We start from the raw sequence: 14,528 nt of genomic DNA on the forward strand, positions 1-14,528 counted from the left end.
CTGCGGCTAAGGCCTGGGGCTCCATGGTTGGGAAGGCTTAGGCCTGGAATGTTGTCTTTAGTTAAATCGTCACCTGAAAAATGAAGATAGAAGTTATCTGCACATCCAGCAACTTTAGCTCACCTTCTTTTTCTATTTATTCCTCTCACTTATTTGCCGCACTGCATTTAACATACATCCCTGTCTTTACAGTGTTGGGTAATTAATTTCTTTCTTTATCTGCTCTTTGTCACAAGTGCTCCTGGCTAGCTTATTTTCAAATCCATTTCACTGAATGGTCTTCCTGAATTCTTTGCATTATCTGAGTATTTCCTCTTGTTGCTTGGTATCATCTAACCACTGACATGAGGCTGTTATTGCTTTTCTCTGGCTTAGAATGTAACAGAGCTTGTACCCAGCCATGTCCCTGAGTCCTCTCAGGGGACTCTTTTGGGGTTATCTCTCTCCCTCTCTCTGTTTTTTAAAGCCAATTCTCTGTCTCCATTCTTTTCTAAGTTCTCCTTGGGTTCAGATCCTTTCCCTCATACCTTCACTGCTAGACGGAAGCTACCAAAACACATACACTTCAGAACTGCTCTGGGCTTACGGCCACCTTCACCAAAGAGTTGAGATGGCATGGAAGTTAGTTAGTTTATTTAGGCCCTGACTTTTTATAGTGCTTATCAGGCAAATGCCTGCCTGAATGTTTACTGTTTAAAAATAAAATTAAAGTTCAAATGGGCCCTGGCTTTGCAAGAAGCACCCCAGATTCTATAAGACCTTTTCTTGGTAACACGTTTCTCCTCCCAAGTTATCACTTCTGCCTCTCTTTCTTTCTTCATTTGTTGCTTACCCACCTTATTCAAGTATTTTGAACGGTAGCTCCCGTTTACAATGTGGAGATTTTTATGTCTTCTTTTCAGAAATCTGGTCCCTAACAGTCTTTATGTATGATCTCAGTAAACAAAGAACGTGTGTGTGCGCGCGCGCGCGCGCGTGCGTGCGTGCGTGTGTGTGTGTGTGTGTAGGAAGCCTGCCATATTTCCTCCCTGCCCCACGGAAAATATGTTTTCTGGAAGCCCTTTTGACACTGAAGTGAATGCCCACTGGCCCTCCCTTGTTGAATTCTCCTGAGAGGAGAGAGAGAGAGAGGCCTTTATGCTTGTTGTCATATCTTTTGTTTCTGCTGATTATACACAAAGTAAGTTGTAAATAGCTCTCTCGCACACCGTGATTCCTTTGAGGTCTCTACAGGAGAGTAGATATGCACTCAGCTCCAGCTTCCCTGGGGATTCTCGAGGGTCCCTTTCAAGGCCTCTTACTTCCTGTTATAGCACAAGCCGAATGAAATTTAGATGAGTTCTAGACAATTACCATCCCATAATGAAACCTGCAGCCTACTGTTTAGAAATACTAGCTGATCAGTTTAGTTTTTTTCTGTTTTTAAATTAAATGTTTTTATTACTTTAAGAGTAAAGTATACAAAGATGCAACAAAGAATAAAAAAATAAAACGTCCCCTTAGTCCTACTACGTTTCAGAGATCAAAATCACAGTGAACATTTTATGAAAATCACGGTAGAACTTTGTTTTAAAGTATGATGTTGAAATGCACACTAAACACTAGCATGAAGACAAGAGGATAAAATTGGAATTCTCCAAATCAATTTGAATTTTCAATTCCATTGAAAACAGAAGGTACACATCCTATCTTAGTATCTTAATTTAAAATGGAGTAATAATGAGTTAAAGGGAATTCCCTGGCTGTCCAGTGTTTAGGACTCTGCACTTCCACTTCAGGGGGCACGGGTTCGATCCCTGGTTGGGGAACTAAGATCCCGCATGCCGTGGGGCATGGCCAAAAAAAATTTTTAGGTCTGCTGTTTCTGTCAGGCATGTTTTGATTGCTTATAGATAGTTGGCTGACTGCTAAGGCTCTTGAATCAAAAGGCCTAATTGTCTAGGTGTGCTGAATTATACCTAATTAGGTTATCAAGCTTTTACATCCTGTGTATTTTCCTTGGGACATTTTGATGAACTGGAAACAGATATAGCTTGCCTTTCCCTTATACTTTTTCTCTGTCTGATAATTGATGACTCTAATTGTGGTGGGTGACATAGGGGGAGTATTGTTAGATGGTGAACTCATGAGTGAAACCATGTGGATTTTGGTTCAAATCTCAATTTTCTCATCTTTCAGGTAGTCCGTTTTCACAGATCAGAAGGATTTTCTTTTCTGCTCAGAAATCCTGGGATTCTAAGATGGAGAGCACTCTTCGCTTTCCTCCTAGTTCCTTTTTGTGATTTGGATAGCTGAAACATTCCAGTAGCCTGGCACAGTTTCCTTCCAACTTAACTCACAGACCTTTTTGTTTTCTCTCAGCAACTGTGTATTTCTAAGTGTTTGAGGTTGTAATTGAGTGTAATTGTAGTTGTTTAACTTTCTCCATTCCTCTTGAGAGTGTTTATGAAATGCCTTCTGTGAGGGTAAAAAGGAACTAGAAACTTTGTCTTTGTGACATGGTCAACTAATATTAAGGTAAGTGCTAGTTGTTTCGTGTACATGAAATAAAGTATTATTTACACTTAATTTGCAACATATGCATTCTGGCTTATCTGCTGTAATCAGTTAAGTAGTCACGTTTATTAAGGTTTTATAGGAAACTTTGGGGGGGGTTGTTTTGATATGGAATATTCTAACTAATTTTCCCCCAATTCTTCTCTTGCACCCTAGGGAGAATTACTGTTGCACAACTCATTGGTGCCCTCACCATGTGTCAGTGTGGGGTGGGATCAGCATTGTTCTGTGGGTGACACAACACAGATGCAGTGTCTCTATTCCTCTCCATGACCCGTTTCTTTCTCATTTCTCAAGTTAGAGGAGAAATCCCCTTTAACCTTGCTGATGTTGTCCCAGACCAAAGAGCGAGTAGTAGGTCTTGATTTCTTGTGACACTTTCTTCATTTCCTTGTCTTCTTCGTAATTTCTTTCATATGAAACATCAACAAATGCCTCTAGAATGGGTGCTACTAAAAGCGACTATTCCATGTTTTTCATTAACTTCTTTGAAATATGTTCTCGCTCTTTCTCATTTCTTAAGTTTGGGCTTTGTAATTTTCTAGCATGTGCCCCTGAGCTAGTTATTTACCTACTCTAAAGCTCCCCCTTTCTTGTGAAATGGAGATGCTCAGATCCCATAAGATGGTTGAAAGGAAAAAAAAGGGTTAATCTCGATGTAAGTTACCCACATGGTGATTGGCACAAAGCAAGTGCTCAGTAAATGCAACCTCCTTTTCCTTTCCTTCTCAGGCTCCAGGTGAAGAAATTTGTGGGTAAAGAGTGGTTAATTTCAAAGACAGCTGATATTCTGTTGATGTCACTTTATGGAAATAGGCAGGAAGAAAGAATAAGACACTTGAAAAGAATAGGAAAGTTGGACCTAAAAATGAAGAGTTGACTTTTTAAAAATATATATGTTATATTCACTAGTAAACTTGCAAAGTGGAGTTTATTGAAAATTGTTTAAATCTGGAGAAGTGAACAGATTTGTGGGTCAAAAGAAAGAAGGAAATACCTTCTAAGACAGCATGCTTGGCTGAAAACTGATCTCTGAACAAAGGAAATTGATTGGCACAGATGATCCCAGTTGGAGTTAAAAAAATAAATAAAACAAAATACCAAAGGAGGGCTTTGAGAGGGAAAGAAGATACAGGTGAGATGAAGCTGATTGATGGATTGAGATTCTGATACACATAGATAGTTGTATGATTAATGAAGGTAGTATGTGTTTGGAAATACTGAGTGGAGATTTAGAGAAGAATTTAAAAAGCAGAAAACAGGTTTCAATGGAATCTAAATTCTCTTTATCTTAAAAATTTTTAAATGAAGTAAGCATGTGACTAATAAGTAGGTAATATTTCAGGATGAGAGCAACTAATTGTAATAGGTAGCTTAGTTTTGAAAGGGAATCTTAGCGGCTTTCGTTGTAGGATTCTAGATACAGAGAAACATTTACTAAGTCATAGCTTTCTTGTTATTTTTAGTGTTAGAGCAGACGTAAAATGAGCCTCTTAAATGTAGCTCAAATACAGTAAGTAAATAATACATGTTGATAAATACTAGCCCATGCCAGGAATAGAAAAAAAAATGTGAACTGGTATTTTAAGTGTGCAAAGGAATTTTAGACATTATAGAATGCAGTTTTCTTAACTCCCACTTAAGAAAATGAAAAGAGAAAAAAAGTCACCAATTTCAAGCAGAGATTCTGTTTCTTTTTCCCTTCCCTCATTTCCTCCCTTCCTTCCTTTTGACTTTCCTTCTCTCCTCCTCCTCCTCCAGTCCACAGATATTAAGTGCCTGCTTTGGCTGTGGATACAAGGGGCAATAAAATTTATGTGGATTTTTTTTCTTTTTAGAATTTACCTTTTGGTAGTTAATAAACGTGGGTGTGTGATATTTACAATATATTTGACCTACTGAGTGTCAAACACCTGTGAAGCCGTGATGGAAGCCGTTCTGTTTCAGAACTGCAGTCGGGATGTCCCTGCTTCTGCCTGGGTCAAGTGTGTTTGTGTGCAGTTTGCAGCAGCCTCCACAGCCAGCATCTAACTTGGCCGTATTCCCCCAGGTTCCAGTGGCATGTGCTGGCAGAGTGCTGGGTGCAGACTACTGCCCAAACCTGGAGGAGCCAGACCAGAGGCTGGAAGTCCAGGTTGGAGTCTTACTGTTTTATCAGTTGGGGGTGGTGTGACAGTAACAGTGGTCTCTGAAGGCCGTGCAGATACATCAGATGCCATCAGGAGACAGGCAACTGCTGAGACAGGTATAACAGAGGGCCCGGTGTAGCATCTGTGCAGCCAAAAGTCCTTTTCAGGATAAGTTGTATGTAACTAGAGATCATTCATTTACTCACTCAAGAAATCAAGACTTAGTGAATAAGAACGTGGTTTCTGAAGGCTGGCTACCTAGGTTGACACAGTTGCTATGAGATCTTTGGCAAGTCCCTCAACCTAACTGGGCTTTAGCTTTCTCATCTATGAAATGGAGATTTCCCACACTAGGTGAATGAGGATTAAATGTTATAACACATGCCTAACAGTTAGCACAGGACCTGGCACGTAACAGGCACTCAGGAAATCTTAGCTCTCATTTTTTCAAATCATCATTATCAAGTGCTAAGAATGATGCTAGGCTCTGGGGACACCTGGGGAGCCAGTCATGTTTCCTGCATTGTGGTCTCCCAGCTCAGGAGAATGGAAGCCGTTCAGCTAGGCGCTGTATTAGAAACATAGGACTTAATGATAAGTAGCTTCCTTCTTCATAGATTGGGAGATATGTCCTCTGGTGTAATATTAAGTTTATTTACAAAGCACATTTTTCATGAAAGTATTGACTTGGAATTCGTTGTGTGGTCTTGAGAAATTAGAAACAGTGTGGTGTATTGCAGATTAAAAATATAAATATGACATCCTGGCCAAAGGCCTATCTCCACTTCCAGGTACCTGTTAATAGTTATGGAATGTGTGTGCCAAAGATGCAAAGATGGAGGCTGAAGTTTCAGTATGGGTGGCACCCCCTTGCGTGGGCAAACCCATACTATTCTTTAGGGCCTCTATTTGGAGTCATTTTCTAAATTTTAAGACTTAGGGGATGAGCGTAGTGAGCTCAGTGTTAAAACATTTTTTTTTGTTTTTTTACTGATTTAGACACCCCAAATGAGAAAAGAGAATAGTTTAAAAAATTGACTTCACAGTGGGCGTGATGGCAGAAGTGGTGGTCGGAGGAGGTTTCAGTTTTTACGATACTCTGAAGGGGACACCATCTCTTGCACACCTGCTCTTGGCCTAGGGAAGGCCACCTGAGCTCAGCGGTGCCACAAGCTGGTACTGTCTGGGCGACATATGGCTATGATACAACAGAAAAGCAGGTGTGGCACGTACGAGACATGATCATGCGTTTCCCAGTTTTAGAAAGCGCACAGCTTTTGTGTGACACATATATGCAGAGTGATGGAAGACTTTTTGTGAAGAGTAGTCTGATCCTTGACCCCTTCGGGTAGGACGAGTGATGTTCTTCAAACACGTCACCTGGAATGGTCTGTCATGGGTGGCTGTTGGATAATCTGTTTTTGAACCTTGAGTTATGGAGCAAAGAGCGATGGGTTTTGCAGATGTGGGTGTGCGTGAAATAAAACTGAAAGAGACCAATGGAGCACTTTACTTCGACATACCAAGGGAGAAAATGTATATTTACACGTTGAAGTGAAACCGTGGTCGTAGGTAGCTAAACAGATTGTGGAGTTGACAGTTCAGCGAGGGCCTTGCAAAGAAGACCAAGTTACTGGGCAAAGAAAAGAAAGTGCTCATTTCATTGGATTCCTCATATTGCAATAGCACTTTGGTGGACTGAGTGGAAAAGATGAATATGTGAAAAGATAGTCAACTACAAAGCATTGGTGAATTAACTGGGACCCACTTGAACCATTTCTTTCTCTCTTTTCTCCTCTTCTTTTCTAAGTATGGCTTCCATACACTTGAATAATATCTGGTACATATTCATATTATGTCCGTCATAATAAAGTTGACACTTAATATATTCTTTACCAGCTAACAGTTCCAAGAGTAGCTTAGAGTCCTTTCATTTTTGCCATGGCATGTGCATTCTGGTCTTTTTTTTTTTTTTCTTTTTTCCTATCAAGTGAGCCATTTCTTATTTTTTAGTCCAACTCTGCACTCCGGGGAACTCATCATAGGACTTGCCAGCGTCGTTTACTTTTCCTTCTTGGATCTCAGACTTTCCCCCAGGGCCAGGCATTATAACCATGAGAGGATTTTATGTTTGGCCTCTTGATTCTGAGAATAATCTCTTGTACACCTCGATTTAGGAGCTCTGGCTTGTTTATATCCTTTTCTGTGAAGGATTTTCATTTAGACACACAGTACCCATATGTGGTTTACTTTTGTATTTTTACCTGACATGAATTCTCAGGACCGATGGAGCCCCTTCCTCTTCTTACCTTCTTTCTTTTAACCCTGTCCTTTTAATCCTTAAAATTTCAGGTGACTTAGCAACTTTATCATTTAATAATCCCGAGACCCCTGACACTCTTTCATGAACATACCCTTGGTTTTGAATGACTGTCATTGTTGAAGTCTGAGCATGACTTGACTTTTGCAAGGGCATCTGCTGTCTTTTTCTGTGTTAATATACCTGCTTTAGAAAAGTAGCTGGAAATCCAGACTTTGATTTACTGTCTTAATTTTCTTGATTTTCTTCAGTGGCTTTTGAAGTACATATGAAACTGTGTACTTTCTTTAGCTCTGGAGGTTAACTGATGCATGGGCTCCCAAAATTGTCCTCTTATATAATTATTTTATGGGAAATTGTTATTCTAGTTTAGACTTCCCTTAATTGTTGTTAAATATTTTATTTTATTTTGTTTTATTTATTTTTATAAATTTATTTATTTTTGGCTGCATTGGGTCTTTGTTGCTGTGCACGGGCTTTCTCTAGTTGCGGTGAGCCAGGGCTACTCTTCGTTGTGGCGCGTGGGCTTCTCGTGACGGTGGCTTCTCTTGTTGCAGAGTGCGGGCTTCAGGAGCTGTGGCACACGGGTCTCAGTAGTTGTGGCTCTCGGGCTCTAGAGTGCAGGGTTCAGTAGTTGTGGCTCACGGGCTTAGTTGCTCCGTGGCATGTGGGATCTTCCCACACCGGGGCTCGAACCTATGTCCCTTGCATTGGCAGGAGGATTGTCAACCACTGCACCACCAGGAAAGTCCCAAATATTTTATTTTTAATCATAAAAGTGACTGTTTTAGTCTCACTGTGCCTCATCGTGTGTTGTTCCAGTTAGCCTAGCACAGTTCCTTTCCTGGTTGGGAATTCAAGATGTGGGGTTTGACTTGGTATTTTTCACCACTAAAGTGCTTAGAAAATTAGAGTAAATAATGAACCAATATTTCAGTACCCGATTAGACACAATTTACTGTGATGTTTCATAAACCACAGACTCCTTTCTTCTGTGAACGCGTGAAGGATCACTTTTTTTTCCCCAGACATACTGGGGTGCAAATGTAAATTTCCATAAAATTTAAATGAGCTGCTTCCTGTAATTAATGAACAATTGTGGCTGCTGTCTAGTCTACATTGTAATTAACCGTGATCAGGCTTGTTTAGTGATGACACTGTTCCTGTAATAATTTGACAAGCTACTGTGAATTTGCCAGGTTATTAAACAACCTGCAGCATTCACTTACAGAATCACAGGGACGGCGGCGGCTGCTAGTTAAATGCAGCATAAGGGCGAAGCAGAGCTGCGCATTGAAGTCTATCGATCACCACGAACAGGTTTACATTCCTGTGATTTGGGAGAAGTTAATTAATTTTGTGTGGGTTGTCTTGAAAACTTTTTATTACATGGTAAACCTAATGGGGCAAAGCTGGTCATTTTTGTGAACTCCTAATGACGCTAACCAACTTTCTATATTGTTATCATCTATACGGACACCCGGAAGCTGAGGTTCCCCCTTCCCACCCTGTTAAATAGATGTAATATTTTAAACAACGACAGCAACAGGCTGTTCCCTCCCCAAATTTATTCCCAGCATCTCTCAAATACAAGTTTACTTTTTTATTGAGTGTGTGTGTTAGGAAGAGCAGATGACCTTGTGCCAAGCACAGTCCTGTCACAGGGAGAGGGAGCCATCCAAGGGGACCGGTAGCCATGTCCATAGTCACTAGCGCACCCGCCGGCCTGAGCCCCCCTTAAGGTTAAGAACTGTTCAAAACGTTACTGTCTAGTTACTGTGGTGTCTTTCATTCAGATTCTGTTTATTGACTAAACCACAAGGATTCCTGCCCAAAGTACCAGGCGGTCTATGCTTGACTGATTTTGATTTTCTAACATCAGCCCTGGGGTTTATTTGAAAAATGTACATACACTGCAGCTTTAACAAGTCGAGTGACTGCATGTTTTTGACCATGGAGTCGAGTATATCTGAAGATCATTAAATTTAGAGGGGAAAGGAGGGGTGGAGAATAAGTGTAGTAGTCATTGTACCATTGCAAAGAGAGAGAGAGTGTGGGTGTGTGTGTGACACATGGTTTTTGTCTTTTCATCTTCTCCAAGAGCCAGAAAGTTTCCTGCCGTTCTCTTTCCAGCTATTGACAAATGATTGCCAGATGTGAGATCTTTGCAGTGCTCTTTCCCTCAGCAAACCTGCAGCGATGGGATATTTGATTCTCCCTTGCCCATTTCATCTCCTTTCCACATCTGCCAGGGACACACAAGCAATACATCCCTACATGAGAGTTTAAAGTTTATTCAGCTCCTTTTTCCCCTCCGATAAAATGTGTTTGGAGACAACACAATGAGGTCCATATGACTTTCTCCCAACTCCACTGTATGAAATTAGTTGTTTATTTTACTTATCTACCTCTCAGTAATTGAACGATTTCATTTTAGTTTCGGTCCATGGAAAATTTGATGCAACTCTGGGAATGCTAAGAGTTTCCTATTGTCTGCTTGCTGCAAGTATACCATCATCACAGCTTCTCTCTGATCGTCTCAATTCTGATAAAAACTAGACTGGTGGTTTCTATGGACTTCCTAGGAAAGTAGTTTTAATAAACAACTGTCAAAATAGTAAGTGTAGCATGTCTGGTAAAATTCAGTAGTCATTTAAGATCTAAAAAGCCATCCAGGAGGGAGAAAATTCAACTTGTTCGGCTTGGTTAGCTTACCTTGTATTTGTGTCCATTGTTAAAGTTGTTATGGATAAGGTCCTAGTTTTAATCCCGAATAGCTTATAAAAGAGAACGTATAGTGAGTTTTGAAGGTATCTGAAATTAGCCCGGGTAGGCCACACACATAATCATTAACATGCACGGAAGCCTTTTGCATCTGCTTGGAATCTGTATTGATACTGATTTTTTTTTTTTCTCATCTTAGTTTACAAATATTTTCCAAAGTGCTCTTATAGCTTGTGTTCATACTATAGGGTGGGCTGACACAGGTGGCCTTTCAGTTTTCCTATTACACTTTTTGGCAAACGAAGAGGCCCCTTGCTCCCTGAATAAGATCAGCATTTTAATTTTTTTTAACATTTAAAAAATAATCCATAAAATGTCTGCCACATGTTCCCTAGTTGATGGAAATGTTTTCCAAATTAGAGTGTAGTATTGGATTCTTATTGTAAAAGTGCTAGCCTGTTTACTATTTCAGCTACCCTCTTAGCTACCTGTCATTACACAAATTTATGTTTTTGTGTGTGAAACTCAAATGATGAATGTAAGATAATTACTATTTATGAATTTCTGAGGAAAAATTGTTTTTTTTTTTTTTTTTACTGTTAAGAAAGTAAATGGCTTTGCCCATGTGAGACTCAAAATAGGAAAAATGTGGTCTCTTTTTCATTCTGTTCTTTTAAAAACAAAATAACAAAGCAACAGCAAACAAAACCTAACAAGAAAGAAAACAAAAAGCCAACAGCCCCTGAAAAGAAGAAATCCTACTTAAGCCTAGGAAAAAGAGGTCAGCCAAACTCATGAAGATGTATACATGGAATGTCTGTTACTTTTTGTCTGTCAGTTAGATTATACCCTAGTAAAGCTTAACAGAGAATAAGGGGCACAACTGCTTACCACAAGTTGCCAAAATGTTGCATGTTTCTGTGGGAAGTGTCTTATTGAACAGGAGAGAAAATAATCGTACTTGAAGAAACCGTTCACTCTTAGAAAACAAGGCGGTGATCCTGATGGGGGGAGTAAGTTTAAACAACAACCCCCAACACAAAATTACCATGACCAACAAGGATCCCTGTGGAAAAACTGATGTTTTTGTTGTCCTTCGACGGTGCCCGAGGACTGACAGCAGGCCAGGCCCTCAGTGGATGCCAGTGGCTGGGAAGGTGGAGGCGAAGAGTGCTTTCACGAGACAGCAAGGTTAGGAGCTCCTGTGGCGGCACCAGGTCCCTTCAGGTTTGGGTTGCGTCTTGGGACTTGCTGTCGCTAACGCATTTGCTGGTCTCTTGTGCCTTCCTGCCTTTTCCTCTGCATGGTTAGAGCCTGGGAGGCAGAGAGGTGCTAAGCAGTGGAGGTGCCATCCAGCCCGAGTGCCTAGGGAACATCCTTCAGAGGACGACCTGTCACCAGCCGTCAAAGAGGAGAGTGGCTTTGTGGTCTCTGAACATCTGGCCATGCTGCACAGGAAGCTGAGGGGGTGTCATTAATTGTGATGAAATAATTTAAACCATCAGGAATAAATGAGGCTGTTAAGCTAAGTTCAGATTCCATTTGCCATGCACATGTGTCTAGCAGCCTGTGTGCAGTTAAAAAAAATTGAATTATATTAGCTCATGAGTAGAAGTGAAATAGATACTGTAAATGAAACAACTTGCTGTGTGGTGATGACACAGTGTTGAACCACTTCATAGAGTTACAGTTTGTAGGATCAGTATATTGAGAGTTGTACAGTATTTAATGAATTTTTAAAAAATAAATTTATTTATTTATTTGTTTTATTTTTGGCTGCATTGGGTCTTTGTTGCTGTGTGTGGGCTTTCTCTAGTTGCCGAGAGCGGGGGCTACTCTTCATTGCAGAGTGCGGGTTTCTCGTTGCGGTAGCTTCTCTTGTCGTGGAGCACAGGCTCTAGGCGCGCGGGCTTCAGGAGTTGTGGCACGTGGGCTCAGTAGTTGTGGCTCGTGGGCTCTAGAGCGCAGGCTCAGTAGTTGTGGCTCACGGGCTTAGTTGCTCTGCGGCATGTGGGATCTTCCTGGACCAGGGCTCGAACCCGTGTCCCCTGCATTGGCAGGCGGGTTCTTAACCACTGCGCCACCAGGGAAGCCCCATGAATTTTTATATAAAAGGATTCTTAAGGTATTGAGAGAGATAGTCAGGACCAGTGGTTTATTGGAGCACAGAGAGGACGGGTAGGTGGATGGGTATAAAAAAGCAAGCCTTCGGGCCAAGGTGGTTGGGTGGACGGGGTTCTTAGTCTGCTAAGCCAGGCTGAACTGATGCACGGTGGACCTTTCCATAGATTCTGGCTTTGAGCCAGTATTGGGTGCTGTTGCTCCGCCTACGTACTCCAGGCTGGAGGACGATTTCTCTCTGATGACCAACTTTGGACGTCCCTTTGAGGCTTCCAGCACTTTGGGCACATCTGTGTTGTTTTCTTCAGAATGAAAACAACTCTCTTTGGTGATAGATGACTCCTCCAGCCGATGAACGTATTTTTAAGGCTTTGCATCATCAGTGAAGACTGATTTCAAGTGTAATTTTCAGGCACAGTGGAAAGAGGCAGTCTTCACTTCTTTACAAAGGCAAGACTGTCAGGTTGGAATGTCGGGACATCCCTGAGGTTTTGAGCACTAAACTGAGCAATGATGTGTAGGTTCCAAAGTACATTTCTAAAATAAAAGTCGTTCCTTTTATCCATGAGCAGAGTCTTCAAATTTGAACTTTTATTTAAAAATAAACACAGGAATCTGAAAAATAAAATGAGGCTGTTTAGATACAGGAAACATTTTTTAAAACCGTCGGAGAAGTCATCCCTCTGGCAGGCGGAGGCGATGGTCCAGAGCCCTGGCAAGCCTTGGACAAAAGCCATATCGCTAGCTGTGTCTTATCTCACTTTGCCCTGTCCATCCCCTTGCTACCTCATTGCCTTTCTCTCTTCCCTGTTGTGTATCTCCTTTGTCTTTTCCTTTTCCATTTTCTCTTTTCCTTTATTCTCACTTATTTTTATCCTTTCTCTTTACGACCTGTTCTCATTCTTCATTCTCCAAAGAAACGAACTGCAATTCTGTTTTCATTTATAGTGTTAGTTTTCCTGCTACTAGTTAAAAGATTAATATGCTTTTTAAAAAAAAATTATTTATTCATTTTTATTTTTGGCTGTGTTGGGTCTTCGTTGCTGCACGCGGGCTCCCCCTAGTTGCGGTGAGCGGGTGCTACTCTTCGTTGCGGAGCACGGGCTCTAGGCGTGCGGGCTTCAGTAGTTGTGGCACGTGGGCTCAGTAGTTGTGGCTTGTGGGCTCTAGAGCGCAGGCTCAGTAGCTCCGCGGTATGTGGGATCTTCCCAGGCCAGGGCTCAAACCCGTGTCCCTGGCATTGGCAGGCAGATTCTTAACCACTGTGCCACCAGGGAAGCCCTAGGTTGCATTTTAACTTAAACTTGTATATGACCATTGGTGGATTTTTTTAAGGAATGTGAATGAACCTTGATTAGCTTTTTTTAAAAGGAATGCAGACTACTCACTAAATTATCCCTTTACCTGGACACTTGAATGGAATTGTTGTCGATGAAAGCCAGAAATTTGTGGTTCTGAGTCACCATCTTCCTTCTTCCTCATAGAAGGAAGACATTCAAATCAAAACACTTGCGTTTCCTGATGTCTAATAGAGTAACCAGTAGTTAGGATAATGCTCCTTGTGTGTTTTGATCTTTGGATTTCATTTTAATTCATGTAATAGAGTAGGAAGACTTACACGTTCTTCAGATCTATTTTCTTGGCATTGTTGGAAGGATTGAAGGAGATGATGTGTGCGGGGGGCATTGTGCCTAGCACATTGCAAACAGTGATGTGACTGCATTATTGTTATTATATAAACGTATAAAATGTACTAGCATCTGTTGGCGAAGCAGGTAAAAATTAAGAATAAATCTTTCTCCTGAAAATTTCACACATCTCTACTATTTAAATGTTACTCACCTTTAAATAAAAAGTTTTACAATTCTTCCCCCAAGAATAGGGAATGCAAGGTGAACGTGGGAAATTTTGAACAAGATACCTATGTTTTTCTTTCTTTACTTGGAAGAAATCACTGCATTCTGTAGAACATTTATTTGTTTCTCAAAACAAATAAGAAAATGATAGTATAGAAAACAAACTCATGGTCACCAAAGGGGAAACGTGGGCGGGGGATAAATCAGGAGTTTGGGATTAACATACACACTACTATATATAAAATAGATAATCAACAGGGACCTACTGTTTAGCACAGGGAACTCTACCCAATATTCTGTAATAACCTATATGGGAAAAGAATCTGAAAAAGAATGGACATATGTATAGGTATAACTGAATCACTTTGCTGTACCTCTGAAACTAACACAACATTGTAAATCAACTACACTCCATTATAAGATAAAAAATTTAAAAAAAGAAAATGATAGTATACTCAGTAGTTGCTTGACGTTTTCTCTTGCAGGTGTTTTAGTAAATACAGATAAAAAGCCGTTTCATGAACGTAAGTCCACCACCCCCACTCTACACCTTTTAATTTTGATGGTGTGTGAACTGGATGCCCCTACATTTTGGGGGACCTTCTTTATTCTTCTGCTGTTATTACTCTCACTGTCTGCTTAAGTAGTAGTAAATTTGTAAATTCTGTGTCTTGAATTGTATATTTCAGGTACATTATAGATTAAATAAATGTTGGTTGAATGGCCTGAGAAGTGCATTTTGCATCCTGTCTCAATACCACTGTTTCTATGAGAGGATATTATCTAGATTTCAGGTGACCAGCTTAACCTAAGCTGTTCATG

The 14,528-nt window shown here is 40.7% G+C and overlaps 1 protein-coding gene across 7 annotated transcripts in view; it reads left to right on the forward strand.

Annotated features, from left to right (window-relative positions):
- The window catches only part of BNC2 (basonuclin 2), a 429,626-nt gene that overhangs the window by 169,050 nt on the left and 246,048 nt on the right, over nt 1-14,528 (forward strand). For 4 of the 7 annotated variants that reach the window (XM_049710690.1, XM_033439736.2, XM_033439737.2 and 1 more), the window contains exon 3: nt 4,607-4,690. The exons of the other annotated variants lie outside the window; for them this stretch is intronic. In XM_049710690.1, the coding sequence (XP_049566647.1) occupies nt 4,607-4,690 (84 nt within the window). The remainder of the gene's footprint in view (nt 1-4,606; nt 4,691-14,528) is intronic. 7 annotated transcript variants of the gene reach the window in all.

This window comes from Orcinus orca, chromosome 6 (assembly GCF_937001465.1).
Source record: "Orcinus orca chromosome 6, mOrcOrc1.1, whole genome shotgun sequence".
Classification (NCBI taxonomy): Eukaryota; Metazoa; Chordata; class Mammalia; order Artiodactyla; family Delphinidae; genus Orcinus; species Orcinus orca.